The following is a 17311-nucleotide window of genomic DNA, read 5'->3' on the forward strand; positions in this document are numbered from 1 at the left end:
ATAAGATATTAACTGGCCCTTAATGGAAAAGTTTTAGGAAGGACAAAGTATACACATGCTCCAATCTGGGGAGTTCTTTAAGAGGCCAACCCCACCCCCAAATGAGTATAAAGACCTTTGATGGCCTTTCTTAGAAATCAGAGTTCAAATTTTTTTCAAAGTGTCACACCTTCTGGAGCTTGTAATACCTTATTATGGCTTATTTTGATTTCATGACGCACTCCTTTGAAATTTTTTTTTTAAGAAAGTTAAAATTGTTTTGTTTGAAGATGTTTCTGAGAATTTTGTAACATCCCTTGAGATAATTAAAAGCAGTCAATTTAGAAAACTAGCACTGGGAGCGGCTGCCTTAAGAGCTGCTGCCAAACTGAAATTGCTTGAGTGTCATACTGCTGGCTTGTTATGATGACTTGTGACTAGTGAGGTGTTGAGAGGACCTGCTTTAGCACTTACTTTTCTTCATAGACAAATTGTCTTTTCTTCCTTCCTTTCACCCCAGCCAAATGACTAATACAGAAGGTGTTTCAGGACATTTAGGTTTGTGCTGTATTTGGGGGGAAAAAAACAGTTATTACTTATCTTAATGTACATATATGCTCAGCAGAATTTCTCAGTAGATACTTTTTTTTCTGAGTTAATCTAAATGGGCCGAGCTTCTTCTAGCTGATGCCTTTGCAAAAGCCACAGGGGTCATAACTTGACTGCCTTTCCTCTATGTAGGGCAGTAAAGCCAGAGGCCTGCAGGAGCAATCGGCAAGTGTGGATCTGGACAGCTCTGTATCGAGTACCTTAAGTAACACCAGCAAAGTAAGCACATTTCCCCTCTTTTTTTTTCGTATGCTGTATGGCAGGGCCACATTTCATTCTTTTTCCATGAGTATCCCATTATTGCCTCACCATTTGTTGAATTTTTGTTTGTATGTTTTGTGTGTTTGTTTTTTGGGAAGTGCATGGACTGGGAATCAAACCCAGGTCTCCTGCATGGCAGGTGAGAATTCTTCCAGTGAACTTCCCCACCCCCCACATTTCTCTTTATATGACACCCTGAAGAAACCAGCAAATAATCCTTGCTCACCTCCTACCTACAAGACCCTATCAAAAGGAACAAGAGAAGCCAAATTACCTCCAGTCATAAAAAGTCCAATTGTATGGTTCTACCTTACCATCAGAGTTTTACATTAAAAAGTAGGTGAACATTCCATATAAGTAAAAAGGCAAGATCACAATTTTAGATAACTAAGATCTAAGTTACCACAAATTAACCAAAGAATTTCTTTCCCAAATAGATTTTCTTAATATTAAAAGTAATTAAATTTAGGGAAAAAAGAAATCTCAGAACTGGGTTTGAGAGTTCAGAGAAGTACGCAGCTCACGTTCCTGAAACTTTATCCACCAGCTGGCTCCTGTGACCATAAGTACACATTGCTGTTTTTATAAATTAGCAACTAAGCGTCACCCTTGCGTCTGCCACCAAGCCCAGCTTTGTGATGATGAGTAAGCTGACAGCTCTTTCCTCATAAGTCCTTTGTCTATGCCCTTGTCTCAGTTTCTTGCTTTTTAGACATTTAAGGATATTTAAACCTGATTAGTTCAACTTCTCAACTACCAAAATGTTGGTTTAGGGTTTTATGCTGGGAAGGTCAGCCTTCTCTTTTGCTACCAGAGCACCTTCTGTGGTAAAAATGAGTTTTTGTTTAGCATTCTTCTGAGATCACTCCCTAAACATGTGGCTCTCAAAGATGTTCAGATCCATAATCAAAAGTAAAAACATGTTTAATGTTGTGATATAGTTCACACACACATACACACCCGAAATTGAAATAATTTCACAAAACAATATTTACTGTAAAGTTTGTGATACATACCTGAATTTACTAGTCTATGCTGTTCTTTTATTTTGTTTATTTTTCTGCTGTTATGTGGCTTTATTTACCCTGGGCCAGTCAAGGTTGATGTGGGAATGGCCACTGGTTTGGTGAGGGACTTTGTGCCTGGGCCTGGGTTGGTCCAGCCAGTGGTGGCCCTTTACCTGGAAGGCACAGGGAGAGGCTGGGGGAGCAGTCCCTGAGGGTGGGGGTGGAGCTGGCTCCTAGGCCAGATTGGAGACTCTTCATAAAAAGCCATGAAGCTTATTGCTCAGGAAACCCAGCCCCATGGGTTTGGAAAGACATGGAGGCTGCATATTTCCCGCATTATTTCCCGTGGAGGGAAATAATGGCAGAGATGGAGCACATGGGGAGGAATTGGAGACAAAGAGTAAAGCATCGGACCAAGAGAGAGGAGTTCTGGGGTGAGGGTAGGGGTGCAGGCACAGACAGGGCACAGAGGCACATTCCTAGCCCAGCCTCGTTCCCAGCCCATCCCTGTGCTTTTGTCTGGGGTCGGCAAGGCAAACCCTTTGAGTGATGGGCAGGCGGGGCTAGGTCCCTCGGTGCTGCCAGTGGGCACACAGGGCGGCCTGCATTGACAGTGACCTTGATGCTGGGTGTACAGTGTGGGTACAAAACTGCATATCCAGGCTAGTCACAGCTGGTCTGAGCCTTGGGATGCAGATTTCGATGCTGTCAGCACTCCCAGCAGCTGAGCTGCACAGAAAGAGATGTATGCTTGGTGGCCAGGAGCTACTTGCTGACTTTTACTGCTTGCTGGTTCATGGAGTCCAAAGAGTGCCCCTTCACCTGCATGCTCTGTCCTCACAAGGCCTTCTTTGGTTTTGATAGAGGGACCTTCGCATCCTCCTTAGACTGCAGGAGTTTCCAGTTTTTGGCATTGAGTTACTAGCTCTAGGAACTTGAGAGTCACATCCTTGATGGAAGACAGTGGAGGGTCCAAGGAACCCATCAGATCCTGGAAGGTGGGCATGGGAAAACCAATGGAGTCCATGTTTTGCTGACCCAGCCAGAACTGCTGAGCCTTCTGGGAAAGCAAAAGCTGGGGGCAGCCTGTGGCACTGCAGATCTCCAGAATATCCTCGGGCAGCCCATTGTCCTTTGCCTTGTGCTCCCCCTGCTGGCACCAGAACTCTAGTGCCACCTCTTCCAGCAGTGTCTTGATGAACCCCTCACTCTCCTGTGGCAGAACCATGCTCCATGCAAGGGACAGAGCCGGGTGACCGGTTGGTGGCTGACGGCTCTTACATCAGTGGGTAGCCCTCATGGAAGGCCCACTTGCCCTGCATGTAGACCATGTGGAAGACTGAGTAGGTGGGAGCCTGAGCTGGGGCCCAGGGGCATGCCTCTGCAAGGAGCCTCTGAACTGCAGGGCCTTGTCTTCTGTGGCCGCAGGCCTGTCAGGCCCCCCAGGTCTGTCTGCATGCTGGCTGTTGCACTGTGGGAGCCTTAGAGCCTTGCCAGTGACTTGTTGTCTCTGTCCTGGGCACCAGTGAAGTAGAAGTCCCTTCATCTTCTGTTCTCTGTATTCAAGTCTGAGATAGTCTCCAACTGCCCCCCAGTGGACAGCCACCACTGCCACTGCTGTGCAAGCCACTGCAGCTCTTCCCTGCCAGGGATGGTCTTGATGGGGTCAGGGGAGCTTGAGGCTGGTCCCTGGGTGGAACATCGCCAACTCCAGGGCGTGTATAGCCCACAGCAGGGTTGTCCAGCTATTCTGTTATTATTTTTTAAATGCTCATAGCAAATCACTAATTGATATCATTTATATTAACGGGCTACAGTCAGTTTCCTGTTTGAGAAACATTGCCTTAGATAAGTGCTACTCACATGTTAATGGGCCTCTTTAATAGAGTTCTGGTTAAAATGCAGATTCTAATTCAGTAAGCCTAGGGTGAGGCCTTGTGGTGGTGTGAGACTGTGTGTGTCCCGAAAAACATGCTCTTAAGTCTAATCCATTCCTGTGGGTGTGGACCCACTGTGAGTAAGATCTTGTGATGAAGCTCCTTCAGTTAAGGTATGACCCGCCTCATTAAGGATGAGGCTTAATCCTATTCCTGGAGTCCTTTGTAAATGGAATGAATACTAAGAAAGAGAAAGAGAAAATGCCGCAGAAGCAAGAAGCTGACTTCAAGGAAACCCGGAAGAGAAGGGAGAGACCAGCAGACACATGTACCTTGCCATGTGACAGAGGAGCGAGTGATCGCCAGCAGCCAGTCTTCGGGAAGAAAACATCACCTTGATTTGGACATTTTCTTGGCCTCACACTGTAAGCTAATAAATTCCCATTGTTTAAGCCAACCCATTGCGTGGTATCTGCTTTAAGCAGTCTAGGAAACTAAAGCAGGCCTGAGGTGCTGAATTTCTAATACGTCCAAGGTGAGGTTGGTGATCTGTGGACCCACTTTGGGTAGTAAGGCCCTAGATACCAGTCTTCTGAATTTGAATTTCTAAGCTCACATCTAGCTAACATAGCATTATTCATGCTTTCATCTCATAACAGTGATTCCATCCTATAATTCATTTCCAACTGGAGATACTGTGGTATAGCTGCTGTACAGAATCCTTGTGCTGTGGGAACTCAGCTGGTAGGAGAGGGCAACAGATACACAGATAACTCCATCCTCAGGTTAGAATGTGGTAGGGGCCGTGAAAGTTACAAATAAGAGATGGTGGCAAGAGGAACGGGAGTTATTTTTGGTCAGGGAAAAGTTTGGGATGGTGGAAGGGCTATGATGCTTTTGGGTTGAGTTTTTAAGAAAGAATGGAAAGGGCACCTAGCGCGAGGGCCAGGGAAGAAGGCATTTGAAATAGAGCAATGTGAATAAAGATACCATGTAGAAGCTCATGTTATTCAGGAGTCTTATTGCTTGCATTTTATTTTCCAAACTACAAATCTAGGAATATATACATAGCCTGAAATTTTAGGGAAATTCTCAGAACTAAACTTTTCAGAAGCTCTGTGTGTGTGTTGTATGTATATATATATTTATAAATCTCTACGTGTGTTCTTTTACATGTTTGTTTTGACCATCCTGAGATTGAGACGCTATTGAAAAGATAAGCTGTTTTGTGTATTGGTATCTCTTCTAATAAACTAATCGTTTAGGAATTGCAAAAAAGCTGAACATCTGAGTGACCCTTTCATTTGTAAAATGCAGCTAAGGATTAAGCTCTTTCCCACATGATTTGGAGGAATGTTAATGAGACTTGAGATGAATATGATGGGGATTTTTTTGCTGTAATGTGTTGTCTTAAATTTTCAAAGTCATTAAATTAAAATAAACTTTGGAACTAACAGAGTCATGAAAAAATGAAAATTTTCAGTTACATTTATGGTAATTAGCATTTCATGGTATATTGGGAAGTGAGCTTTTTCTATCTAATTCCTACAAAATTAAATGTATATAACTTCTCTCAGTAAATGTAAATTTAATTTTTTTAATTTGAAATTCTCAGTACTTATCTAAGACGCTCAAATCTCTATTGAATGAACAAATGGAATTTAGACTCTCAAGTATACTATTGGACACAATCATTCCTTTTTACTCTAAATGGCGATTTATTAACCTTCCTAGCAATTTTAGTAGAGACAAGCTGGTATACTTCCTTTACTTTATATTTTTTTTATTTGAGAAAAATATATTGACCACCAGCCATGTACTGGATGAGCATGAGTGGTACTAGTCATTCATTCCTTTGAAAAGCTTTGTATTTTGAAAGCTTGAAAATATTTCCATAATTCTCAATAAATATCTCACTGTATCCACTTAGAAAATTCACTGAGCACCTCATAAAACAATAGCTTATATTTGTATAGCATTTTACAGTATACAGATACTTTCAGTTGCATTATCTCACTGAATCCTTAAAAGCCAGTGAGATAAATTTTCAGCATACACCCTTTACAGATGAGGAAATTGAGGTATTTGCCCTGAACTGAGGCAATTAATACGTAGAGAGATTTTCCATATACTGAGAATAATATTGGATGTAGCTTTTAACCTCAGGGCTGCCATGTTAAATCTCAACATCAGATCAAATTCAGAGAGCCTTAAATGGAGGTGCCACAGGTATGAACATACTTTGCACAGATAAAAAGCTTCATTTGTTAAACTGTGGAGACTGGTTATAAAGCAGTCTTTAGACCTCTTATAAGCAATCATATTAGGAGCTCAGTTTTCTAGAAAGAGGGAACTGTCTCTGGCTTTGCCTAGAAGTTACATATTATGTCATATATCCTTCACACTTGCATCTCAGCATGTTCCCCATTTGTCCAGCAAGCTTGCTTCTTGTTTCTGGCAAGCAGTCATCCAGTGGACCTTTATTTCCTGGTATTTTTGGTGGCCTCTGAAGGTATTATGGTCAAAAGATGTGCTCATGTGTTGAAATGTTTTCCTGCATTGGGATGCGAGATTTGTGATCCTGTCTGATCTGCTGTCTTTCTGCTGCCAGGAGCCATCTGTGTGTGAAAAGGAGGCCTTGCCTATCTCCGAGAGCTCCTTCAAGCTCCTCGGCTCCTCGGATGACCTGTCTGCTGACTCAGAGAGCCATCTCATGGAGGAGCCTGCTCCGCTCTCCCCCCGGCAGGGCTTCAGAAGGCGAGCAAACACCCTGAGTCACTTCCCCATGGAATGCCAGGAACCCCTGGAACCTGCCGTGGGGTCTCCAGGGGTCTCGCAGAGGAAACTCATGAGGTATCACTCCGTGAGCACAGAGACACCTCACGAGCGAAAGTAAGATTTCTTTAAACAAATTAATTGTACAAATAGCTGGGGCATATCTAATTAGCCAGATATGTGTATCCCAGATATGTTTATTGGGTGAAAGAGAAACCCAAGTCAGATTCTAATCTTGGCGTAAAAGGATTGAGAATGACGAAGTGGCATATTTTTTCCCCTACTCTCTCAGGAAATGTGTAGATGTAAGAGATACTTGTTCCTTGTGCAAGAAACAAGTACAGATATTGTGAAGATAAAAATAACTTTAGAAGTATTTTAAAATCTCTCACCTTTTGAGACAACGTGTGTTAGGGCTACACCCAGGTATAGCCACTGCCTTTTCCTTTAGCTGGCAACTATAGAATCACAGGCCACATCTGTTGTAGTTCAGACATGGGTGGTGGAGAGCCTGCACAGAGCAGTGGAAGTGTTTCGAGTAAAGAAATAACAAGCATTGACAATCCTGGAAAGATGTCGCAGTACCACTCAGCTTTGTTTTCACAACAACCATTGGAAGCAGTTACTGAGGGTTCTTTGGGGTTCAGCTGGATAACTATGATCATAAAGCAGGACATATCTCAGAAGCTAATATTTAATAAATAGGACAATTTTGAGGTAAGCATTGCTTGGCTGAAGCTTATGAGATTTTCTTAAACCCTATTGTAGAAACTACTCCTATTCTGCTTTGCCATTGCTTTACCCACTCCTCTCTTCTTGGCATTTTCAATGATTGTGGAAATTTTCCTATCTGGAGATTTCTAATTCTTTGTCCGACTCTGCTGCTTCACACAAACCCGAGGTGGTAGAAGATTAGTGCCTTTGACAGTCCCTTTCCTTTATTCCTGAACCCTGTAGCTTCATAATGGATCATGCCAGACATTGCTGCTGAGGAGGACAAGGAACTTAAAATATTTTAAATATTTCCCTTTTCTAAAAAGAGAATAGAGAAAAAAGTACTAATGGGAACATAGATAGATAGGGATGATAATGTCCTTTCAACTACTCTCCTTTTACTGAAAACTATAGCAAAGTTGGGTTGATAGTATTTAAAGAGGCAAAAGCAGTCGTGCTCTTTTTTTTTTCCTTCTGTTTCCTCCATGTTTACCCTCCAGCATTCCACCCTGTCTTTTCTGCTCTAATCCCCCCATGCTTTCTCTCTAATTGCTATTTAGTGTGAATCATCCTCCTGTTGGCAAGTCTAAAAGTTGCTCAGGTCAGCCTTCAGCTACTGCTCCTCCACCTCGTCTTAATCCCTCCGCCTCCTCGCCAAACTTTTTAAAGTACCTAAAACATAATTCAAGTGGAGAACAAAGTGGGAGTGCTGTGCCGAAGAGGTGAGCATGCTCGCATGGCAAGTTCAGTGTCATTTGTCTTCCTAGGGGTTTTGCACTAACAAAGAGGCTGTGCTGAACGGAGGGAAAGTCCCGGCAGAGCTGGGAACCGCTGGCTGTGGGTGTACACTTGGTTTTGCTTATTTTTGGTTTTGGCCTATCATGTAAACTGACTTAACATTACCATTGATTAGTTTTATCAAAATTCTTATGGAATTTTCTGATCTTGAAAACAAGCCATATTTTATATATTTATTTTTACATCTGCGCCCCAGCCCCCCTACCTGCCTCACCATACACACATATACATAGTTAATAACCACTGTGTTTGATCGTATATATACTGGAATTTGTGCCGTATCAGAAACTTCCTTTCAATTATTTTTCTGGTTAAAAGGAAGAATCATTTGTTTTTGAAATGACTTCACTGGTTCCATTCATTTCAATTTGAATTATGTTGGCTGAAAATTAAAGTTAAACCTTATTTGTAGCCTCTTTTTGATTTTTTTAACCTGATTTACTTTTCTTAGCATTAAAGCTAAAAATGTTTTGTTGATTTTGAAGTTTATGTTTTATACTTTGTTTATGTTACTTTATCCTAAACTCTTTTTTCAACCAAACTCTCAGCATCTCCTACCGTAATGCCCTGCGGAAAAAACTTCATTCTTCTTCTTCTGTGCCAAATTTTCTAAAATTTCTGGCTCCTGTAGATGAAAATAACACCTCTGACTTTATGAACACAAAAAGGTAGGGCTTAAATTAGATATATAAAGCCTGGGTATTATAAGGGTTGAATTATCATTGGATAGTCAAGGATATTTTTAACTGTTCTTTGCATTTAAAAATCATTTTAGTTAAATCTGTTGTCTCTTTTTTTCTTACACTTTTTTCTTACTGAGTGTCATTTAAAATAAACTGTGCAGACAGCCTGTCCTCTAATTTCGTCTAGGATTTCTTTATTAATTTTATGATCTTCAGCAGGCTGAAGGAAGTCTTAACCAATTCTGTAAGTGGTAGCACTGTTTCCAGATAGTAAGCACATGACTGTCATAAATAAGTCAGAATGTCTGATTTTTTCAGGTGAATGCTTCATTGTGGATGTATATATATGTGTTTGCTGTGAATGACAAGAGCTTCCCCAAGTTTTCCTGTGGATAGGAAGAAAGTTAATGATTAGATTGTATTTACATAGATAGACAGGCTTTGCTTTGTAGTTTTTTTTTTTTAAACAAATGTTAATAAAGCAGTTCTCATCAGCCAGTGACTGAATAATTATTGCCTTATGGTTCTGTGTAATTAAGCTGGAACTCTTCTTACTTTCGGGCGGCAGACAGGGAGCTGTGGGTAGAGCTGTGCCGAGGGAACCATGTCACCTGCCTCCTAGTGCAGGTAGAGGCCCGGATGACAGCACTTCCTTTCTGTAGGGTCATCAGGAGAGGCCCATTTACCAACTTAACGATCTGTGGTCCATATTTCCCAATACCTTTAACATTAGAAAGAATATAATGTGCAGTCTTACCCTTTTTTTATGAATAGCATCCTGCACTAAAGCAGTCTTCTGGGAGAGTTGATCCACTGTGAGGTTGATTTAACCTCAGTGATTATCTATCGTTTGTTTATACAAAGATTGTTTATAATGTAGTGCTTTGCTTAAGAAAAAAAAATGTCAAGCTAAAAAAAACCCCATTTATATCTCCCCATCAGTCATCAATCAATTATCCTCTAATTTTAGGGACTTTGAGTCCAAAGCAAACCATCCAGGGGATGCAAGTGGGACCCCTGTGAAGACGCGGCGGCATTCGTGGAGACAGCAGATCTTTCTCCGAGTGGCAACCCCGCAGAAAGCCTGTGATTCTCCAAACAGATACGAAGGTGAGGCTCACCGCTGAAGTGAAACTGCTGAGTCTAGGCTGAGGTTTTTTTTTACATTTAGTGAAAGAAGAGATGAAATGAGATTTTGAGTCAAAACTGTCCCCTAAGATTAAAGCTCCCTGGGTAAGAATCTCACATGACAAAGACTATAACTATTTCCAGAGCACCCCCCCACCTCCCCGCTCTGTGACGGGGCTCAGCAGCCTGCACACCTGCTGCACTCTTGTGACCTGTGACCCCACCCTGCCTGTGGGGGTGCCCGGGGCCTGAGCCTGACACCCCTCTCCCCTCCTCCCCTTCCCAGTGTGTTCTCCTGCTTGTCTGGATTCCCCTCCCTTCTGTCCGAGTGTAGGTAGACGCACCGATCTAAGCGTCCTTTGGTTTTAGAGGCCCCCCGGCCCCCCAGCCAGCCGTACCTCCTGACCACATTGTATGTGCTCTGCCTGGAACAGTTGCTCTCGGTCAGTCTGGTGTTGTGAGGACCACCCTGTGCACTCTCTCACCCCTCTTGTGCCACCAAAGAAATACAAAATGTGCTGAAATCTAATTCCAGGCCTTCCTGTGTTGAGTTATGGTGTACAAACTGAGTCGGGATGCAGTTCCACTGACGAAAATTAAGATTTGTCTATGCCCTTCGATATCATAAACTTCCAACAGCAAGTGTTTCCTTTGCTAAATGTTCTTTCAGCTAAATTTTTTTGTGTGTGTTAAGAAAAAAAAGCAAGCCAGTAAGACACTAGAGATAACTTAAGTTCCTCTGGTTTCATATAGCGTGGGTTCAGTCTTGTTCCATGACCCACACTTGCACATTTTTAAGGAAGCAGCACAGTCTAGTCCACCCTGGGTTCCTCAGACCTTCTGTGGGGGTGGGGCAATGTCAGAGGACCCCTCCCTCTGCCCCTTTCTTCCCCTGCTCCCCTCACCCTCTTTGTCTCCCACTCCCTTTTATCCCTCTCCAGAGTTCTCCATTATATTTAATTTGAAAAAGGAATCCTCTGCTAAACTCAACAAGAGCTTGATTTGATCCTGGTTTGGGCTCACCTGGCTTTGTGTTGTCCCTCCTGTTACTTCCCTTACCCTTGGTTCCTTCAGTTGCGAAACAGTTCTAGTGAGATTGTCTCTTTCTACCTCGTGGAATCAAGTTATAAACGTGGTAGTGCTTTGAAAACCTAAAAGACGTATCAAATGTAAAGCGATGACATTATTTCTCTTACCTCTTTGGAAACTGGAACGCTGGTGTGAGTTCCCTGTGCTATTGGTCTCCAAAAGGAGCAGTGTAAGGCAACGCCACAGAGATTAGGTTTACAAACTCAGTAAGGTTTTTGTAAATGTATCAGTTTAATAAATTGAGTTATTTCAATTTCAATTGAATTTAGATAGTTTTTGTTATAAAGACTTCATTTTCATATTGTAGATCGTCTGGTGACATCCGGTGACCAGATTATGTAACCCAATTTCCTTGTTCCTTAGCTACTTTTAAACTTGTAAGTGAAAGGGGTCCGCCCGGGTGGAGAGTGGCTGCAGAAACAGGTTGGTAAAACACGCAGCCGTGGCCCTGACCTGCTCCTGGGGGCAAGGTCCTGGCCTCCTAGGAAATGCTCATGACCTCCAGGCCCCACCCTGGGTGTGGAAGTTAGTTGAGCTTCCCGGGGGGCCTCCAGGGTATCTCCCAGTCCGTGTCTGGGGCATGTTTATCTGACCTGAGTCAGAGGGCTGGTCTGTTGTGGCAACGTTTAATTCTCCCAAGAGCCGCGAAATAAAGTGGACGAGCTGAATGTGCCATGGGCAGCATGCGAGAGGACTGACCTGGTGTAATCCCAGCAGATGGAAATGCTAGGAAAGGGAAAGAAGAGGAAGACCACAATTTGTGTCCACATTCTCCTTTTTTTTTTTTGGAAGTCAGGGCAGGAACTTTTCTTTTAAATCTGTGCAGTCTGGGATTATTGTGAGAAATGGCTGTTTAACTGCAGTTGGCGTTCTTAAATGACTTTTACAATGAATAGAGACCCCGGTTTGTTCTGGTGCAGCCGACACAGTTGGGTGCAAGTTTGCAGTGAATGAGGGGCATGACGATTGCTGCCCCAGCGCTGGGAGCACCCGCAGCCTCCACTGTCGCTCCCAGTCCCAGATAAGAGTCAGCAGAGGACTGAGAACAGGCCCACCTGACATCGTTCCTCTCCCCTGCTGGAAACAGCACTGAGAATGGAACCCAGAGCAATCTCTGAACCTCCGCTTGCCAGAATTCCCACAGAACCACTTCCACATTGATGAGAAGGCAGCAAGCTGCCTCCGCAGCATTGCAGGGTCTCAGGTAGTCACAAAGGTCAACTGAGGGAAGGAATTTAGAGCTCACATTGGGCAGCTTCCTCTGAAAGCTGGAGCAGAGGGCGCCCATGTCCATGGTGGTCAAAAGCATAGGCTTTGGGCTCTGCCTTCCAATCCTTCCTCTCCCCTTGTGAGCTGTGAACTAAAATGAGCTAAATTTCTCACCTGTAATGTGGGATTAATTATGCCTATTGCCAACCTGCTGTGCTAAGGGAGGAGGATGTCATTACTGGCATTTCATTTAAAAGTGTTAGAAATTCTTGAGATTGGAAAGAAAAATCAGTGAAGTGCACGTTTCTTGTGGAGGCCCCTCCCATGTATGGAAGTCCCTCTGGTGCTGCCCACTGCTCCTCCTTCCCTTCAGCCCCTCCACAGGGTGGGGGTGAGTGGTGGAGGTGAGCTGACCTGCCTGCTGCAGAGGGCTTTTCCTCCCAGGTCCTGGCAGTGCCCTGCTACCGGGGCTAGGGGGTGGGGAGGGGGAAGGGACTGAAGGAGGCCCGCAAGGAGAATCGAGCTGTGAAACGTGTCTGAAACGATATGACAACAGGCCAGAGTCTGATTCTCGAAGACATACCCGACATCGCGCTGGCTATACCTCAGAGAGCCCACTCTCTGGAAAACGCATGGGCCTTGGGTTTTGGCGGCCATTGAAATACAGCAGAGTCTGTTTTAAAATGCTGAGTGCAGTGCCTGGGATGCATTCAGAGTCCCTGAGGACTGTGTGACGCTGCATGTTCCATTTGAGAACAGTTCGAAGTTTGTTAGACTGAGACTGGTCCTCCTTCCTTATCATTTCATCCCTTGGTTCTGCTCTGCTTTTCTGAAGCATCTTATTCGGTTGGCAGAGGGCCATAGATGCTGCTCCCTTCAGATCTCTTCTCCAGGCTAACTGTGCTAGTTCCTCTCTGTTGCAGTTTTACTGCCATGTATCCCCGCCCCGTTCAAAATCCTGTCCTCCGAACATTCTCTGCCCTTTCCCTCGTGGGACTCTGAACAGAGAGTGCTGTTTGGCAGTCTCTGGGCCATACAGGGAATTTCCTCCTTCTACTGAGTTGCCGCCGTTCAGTTATTGCAGCTTACATTCACAGTCTGTTTGTTGTATTTTAAGTAATCAGCTCGCATTCTTAGGTCTTATTATATCTTAACTTTTTGGGTATGAACTGTACTTAAAAGTTATGTGATTTCTATCTGCATTTGATTAAATTGTTTGGGAGGAGAAAAAGCTCGAAACAACTTCTCAAATGCAAATAGGAATCATATGATTTATTCCCATTTGGTGGCATGACATCAGTGGTAGCCAGTCCTGCTGGGATAATTTTGAATCTTGATTCTGGTGTAAGTTTTATGATTGTGTCTAGAATTGATGAGCATGCCCTTTGTGACTTTATCTAAGTTTCTGATAAAAGTCCCTGAACAGCTCAGGGCCCTGTGCACTTACTGCTGACACTGCTGCAGTCTTCCTAGTCCCTAATAATCACCGACCCTTCAGACCCCAAACAAGTTGGCTCCTGTCAGTTTTCCCAGCTTCTCATGCAGTCAGATGTCCTGAGAGAGTCTGTCAAGCATTAGAGGAAGATCAAAGCACACCATCCTCCCTTCCTCTCTAAAGAAGGCTCCTTCTGGTGCTCCTTGCTCACGCCACACCAGCTTTGAGCTCTCAGAGAGCTCACCCTCTGACTCCCTGGCCTTTTCACTGGGTGTTTCCTCTGCCTAGAAGGCTCCTTCCCAAGATGTCCCATGCCTGACTCCCTCGCCTCCTTGAGATCTGCCTTTTCAGTGAGGCCTCTCTACCTCAGATTGTACCCTTTCTCCCCACTCCCCCACCAGATATTCCTAATTACCTTATCCTGATTTTTTTCCATAGCATTTATCTTCTTGCAGCATACTCTAAAATCTACATATTCATTACCTTTGCTATTAGTCTCTTCCAGTTCGCACAGGCCTTACGATTTTTAAAAAGGAAAGCAAGCAAATTGCTCTGATACTTGCAAACTTACTATTTGTTCATTGGTGACTTATTAACCCCTGCTTGTGTCTCTTATTTCCCCATAGGCAAATGTCTTTTCCGTTCTTTTCTCTCAGAATTAAATGCTGTTTGAATTTCTGAACTGTACTCTAGGTACTCTGTATATTCACGTGAGAGAAAAGCATTTAAGACTTTGAATTGGTATTATAATAATAAGCAATTATTATGCTCCTATTTTATGGCAGGCCTATGTATGTTAAGTGCTCTAATTCCTGAATTATTTGCTTTAATTCCCAATCAGCCTTCTGAGGGTTGGCATGTTTGGCATTTTATTATGCCCATTTTAAAGATGAAGAGGCTTAGAGTGACTGAAAACTACTTCTCCAAATCATAGAGCTGGTGGGAGACCGAGGCAGGACCTTAGTTCATGGGTCTGTGCTCCAAAGCCCACTCTCTGGAATGCACATGGGCCCTGGGTTTTGGCTGGAGCGGCACAGTGACCAGCTGGGTGTGGTGCATCATCTGTGGTTCTCACTAGAGAGCTCCGTCCCCCAGGACAGCCCCTCTTTGGCATCTGCATTGGGCATGTGTTCTCGGTCTACCCACCTGGCTCCATGGTGGCCATAGGTGCCGACGCTACATAGAGAGCATGATGCCGAACTCGCCTAGTCAATCAATCTCTCTCCCTTCCTCCATGTTAGCATTGGAACTGGTATAATGAGGAGAAGGGAGATGGATTTTTTGCTATCTTTCTTTGAATTTCCTTCTCCAAACTCAGGCATCTTAGTACCCTGCCACTTCTACTCCCCATCCTCAGGGCGCAGAGATGCCAGAAACTTCCAGTGTTGCCTGTGGCCACCATGGCCCACACCGGAGGCTTTGTGTGTTCCACTCTAGCTGGGAGACATCCAGGTCCTCAGTTAGGTCCCCGGAGGAGCCTGCTTGGACAGACCATCTCTAGCGATGGGCACTGTTTAGGGGTGCTGTGAGATCTCCTGTCCAGCCCTCCCTTGGTGTTCAGGACAGTGGTTTGGGGGGGTCCATGAGTAGCTGAAGGATCTGCAGCCTGGAGGCTCAGTGAGCCTGCTGTGTGATTCAGCACAATAGACGTAAAGGGTGCTTGTAAGAAATACTCACTAATGGTGCCTTTTATTTATTTATTTATTTGTTTATTTATTTATTTATTTATTTATTTATTTATTTATTTGTTTATTTATTAATGGTGCCTTTTAGAATCTGTCTCAGATGCTCAAAACGTTTCACTTGTGACTATTTTTGCAATTACATTCTGGCAGTGCAGACTTATAAACAGATAAGAAATAACTTTCTTTCAAGGGGGAAAAGTGTATAGGGATAATTCTACTGTCCCGTCTATTCCATTCCCACTTTGAAAATACCCATAAAATACCCTGTGATTTTTAAAATCATGGTGATTGGGCAGTGATAAAGTTACTAGGATAAGTCAGAGAAATAGAATTTTTTGTAATTTCTGGGTTCCGGTTTTTATACATGGTTATAAACTTGGAGAGAAGGGTGTTAGTAAGGGAGTATGGTTCTGAGTAAATGTAGTGTAAAAAGAAAGAAAAATACAAAGTCAAGTAGCGTGGGTAGAAGTGGAGAGATTAGAATAGAATTGTGTCAAAAAAAATTTAACATGCCATTAACTCAGAGATATGTGAATGTTTGTATGCACAAAATCCCTGTGAAATAATGAAATCACAAAATTCTGAATTTTACATTTGGAAACCTACCTGAGGTAGGTGAGAAATTAATTTGTATTGAGAATTTACTTATATATGTCTAGTGGGCCTGGGGTAGGCATCCCTAAAGCCCAGGCTGTTGTTTCGTTTTTGTGTTCTAATTCAACAGAGACCAATTCGTGTCCTGTAAGAATTCCAGCTTTAAATTAGCCAAGTCTAAGAGAGATGGTTTTTAATTCTGAACCTCGGAGAGGGTAGAGCAGGTGAGCAACGGGTACTACAGAAAAGGGAAGCTGTGGCCAAAATATGGGAAGCATCACTTTTTACTTGAAGTCTCGGTGAGACAAACATCTTAATGATAAACGCAGATATATGATAAAATAGAGTGCTAGATCTTCAGGACTGTTTAAACTTTAAGCAGGAAGGCTTCGGAGACGCTGTGTTTATGGTGGCCACTTAGGGCTGTTACCCCGAATCCCCCAGGGATGTGCATACTCTCTTCTTTGTGTTATAGGTTCTTTGGGCAAAAGGTGTGTGAGATGCTGAGTATATTATAGGATGGGACTTGGTAAACGATAACTTTGACAGAGGGTGGTGTTATTGCGAGCACAGTTAAACCTGTTACCTGGCAAAGCTGCTGAGGTTTGGACGTGTTTAACACTGCATTTGGTGGATATAGCTGAGAGCAGACACAGTTGTTCCTCTGAGAGGAGGATGACGATGCTTATTATCAGTACAGTAGCCCTTTCTCATATACAAAAGCTTTCTCACTTTCGATCCTTACCATAGGGAGGTTAAAAAAAAAATCCCTACTGTATAGAAGGTAAAGTAGATTAGAGGTGCTGTCATCCCTTACATGAAGTGAGGACACCTGGGGTTAAATGGCTTGTGCTAGATCAAGGTTTAGAGTCGCCCTTCACAAACTCTCTTGTACATAGCCGTCTCCTGGGCATCTTGATAAAAAGCAGATTCTGATTCAGCAGGTCTTGGTGCATCCAAAGGTTCCGTGCTTCTCGCGAGCTCCCTGGTGCTATTGATACTAGTCCAGCGACCAGACTTTGAGTAACAAGGGCTCAGAATAAGTGGACACAATTAAGTCCAATCCTGACCTTCCATCCTAGTCTTGGACTCTTTCTTTTATGCTGCTGTGTGACTCTGTAGACGGACCAAAAGGAGTCACCCAAGTATTTCAGCCCTCAGATAAATCTGGGTCATCAGTGACATTTTTTGAGGACTTCTGCTATATGTGAAGAGTTGCAGTGTCTGGAGAAACTAAGTGATCATCTAGCGGAGGAAATGCAGTGATAAAAGACAGGTGGTGGGTTTGAAGAAAAATTTGGTAATGTGCCACATCAAACTAAAAATAATATGGCGCCCTGCCTCTTTCCTGCCGTTTTCTTTTCCAGGAAAACTTTTTCTGTTGTGTAGTACAGAGGGCACAGAAAATGCTCAGGTCTTTTTTCTTTGTCTTGTGCTCTAACCTAATTCTTAGGTCTGTCAAAAATAC

General features: G+C 43.4%; 1 protein-coding gene across 3 annotated transcripts in view; it reads left to right on the plus strand.

The window, feature by feature from the left end:
- TBC1D1 (TBC1 domain family member 1) overlaps positions 1-17311 on the plus strand; it is a 246463-nt gene that overhangs the window by 148114 nt on the left and 81038 nt on the right. For 2 of the 3 annotated variants that reach the window (XM_077136587.1, XM_077136590.1), the window contains 5 exons: positions 721-807; positions 6345-6625; positions 7783-7944; positions 8569-8688; positions 9674-9813. In XM_077136587.1, coding sequence (XP_076992702.1) covers positions 721-807; positions 6345-6625; positions 7783-7944; positions 8569-8688; positions 9674-9813 — 790 coding nt within the window. The remainder of the gene's footprint in view (positions 1-720; positions 808-6344; positions 6626-7782; positions 7945-8568; positions 8689-9673; positions 9814-17311) is intronic. The other variant, XM_077136588.1, reaches the window with a different exon arrangement.

The sequence above is a fragment of the Tamandua tetradactyla genome, chromosome 19 (assembly GCF_023851605.1).
Source record: "Tamandua tetradactyla isolate mTamTet1 chromosome 19, mTamTet1.pri, whole genome shotgun sequence".
NCBI lineage: Eukaryota > Metazoa > Chordata > Mammalia > Pilosa > Myrmecophagidae > Tamandua > Tamandua tetradactyla.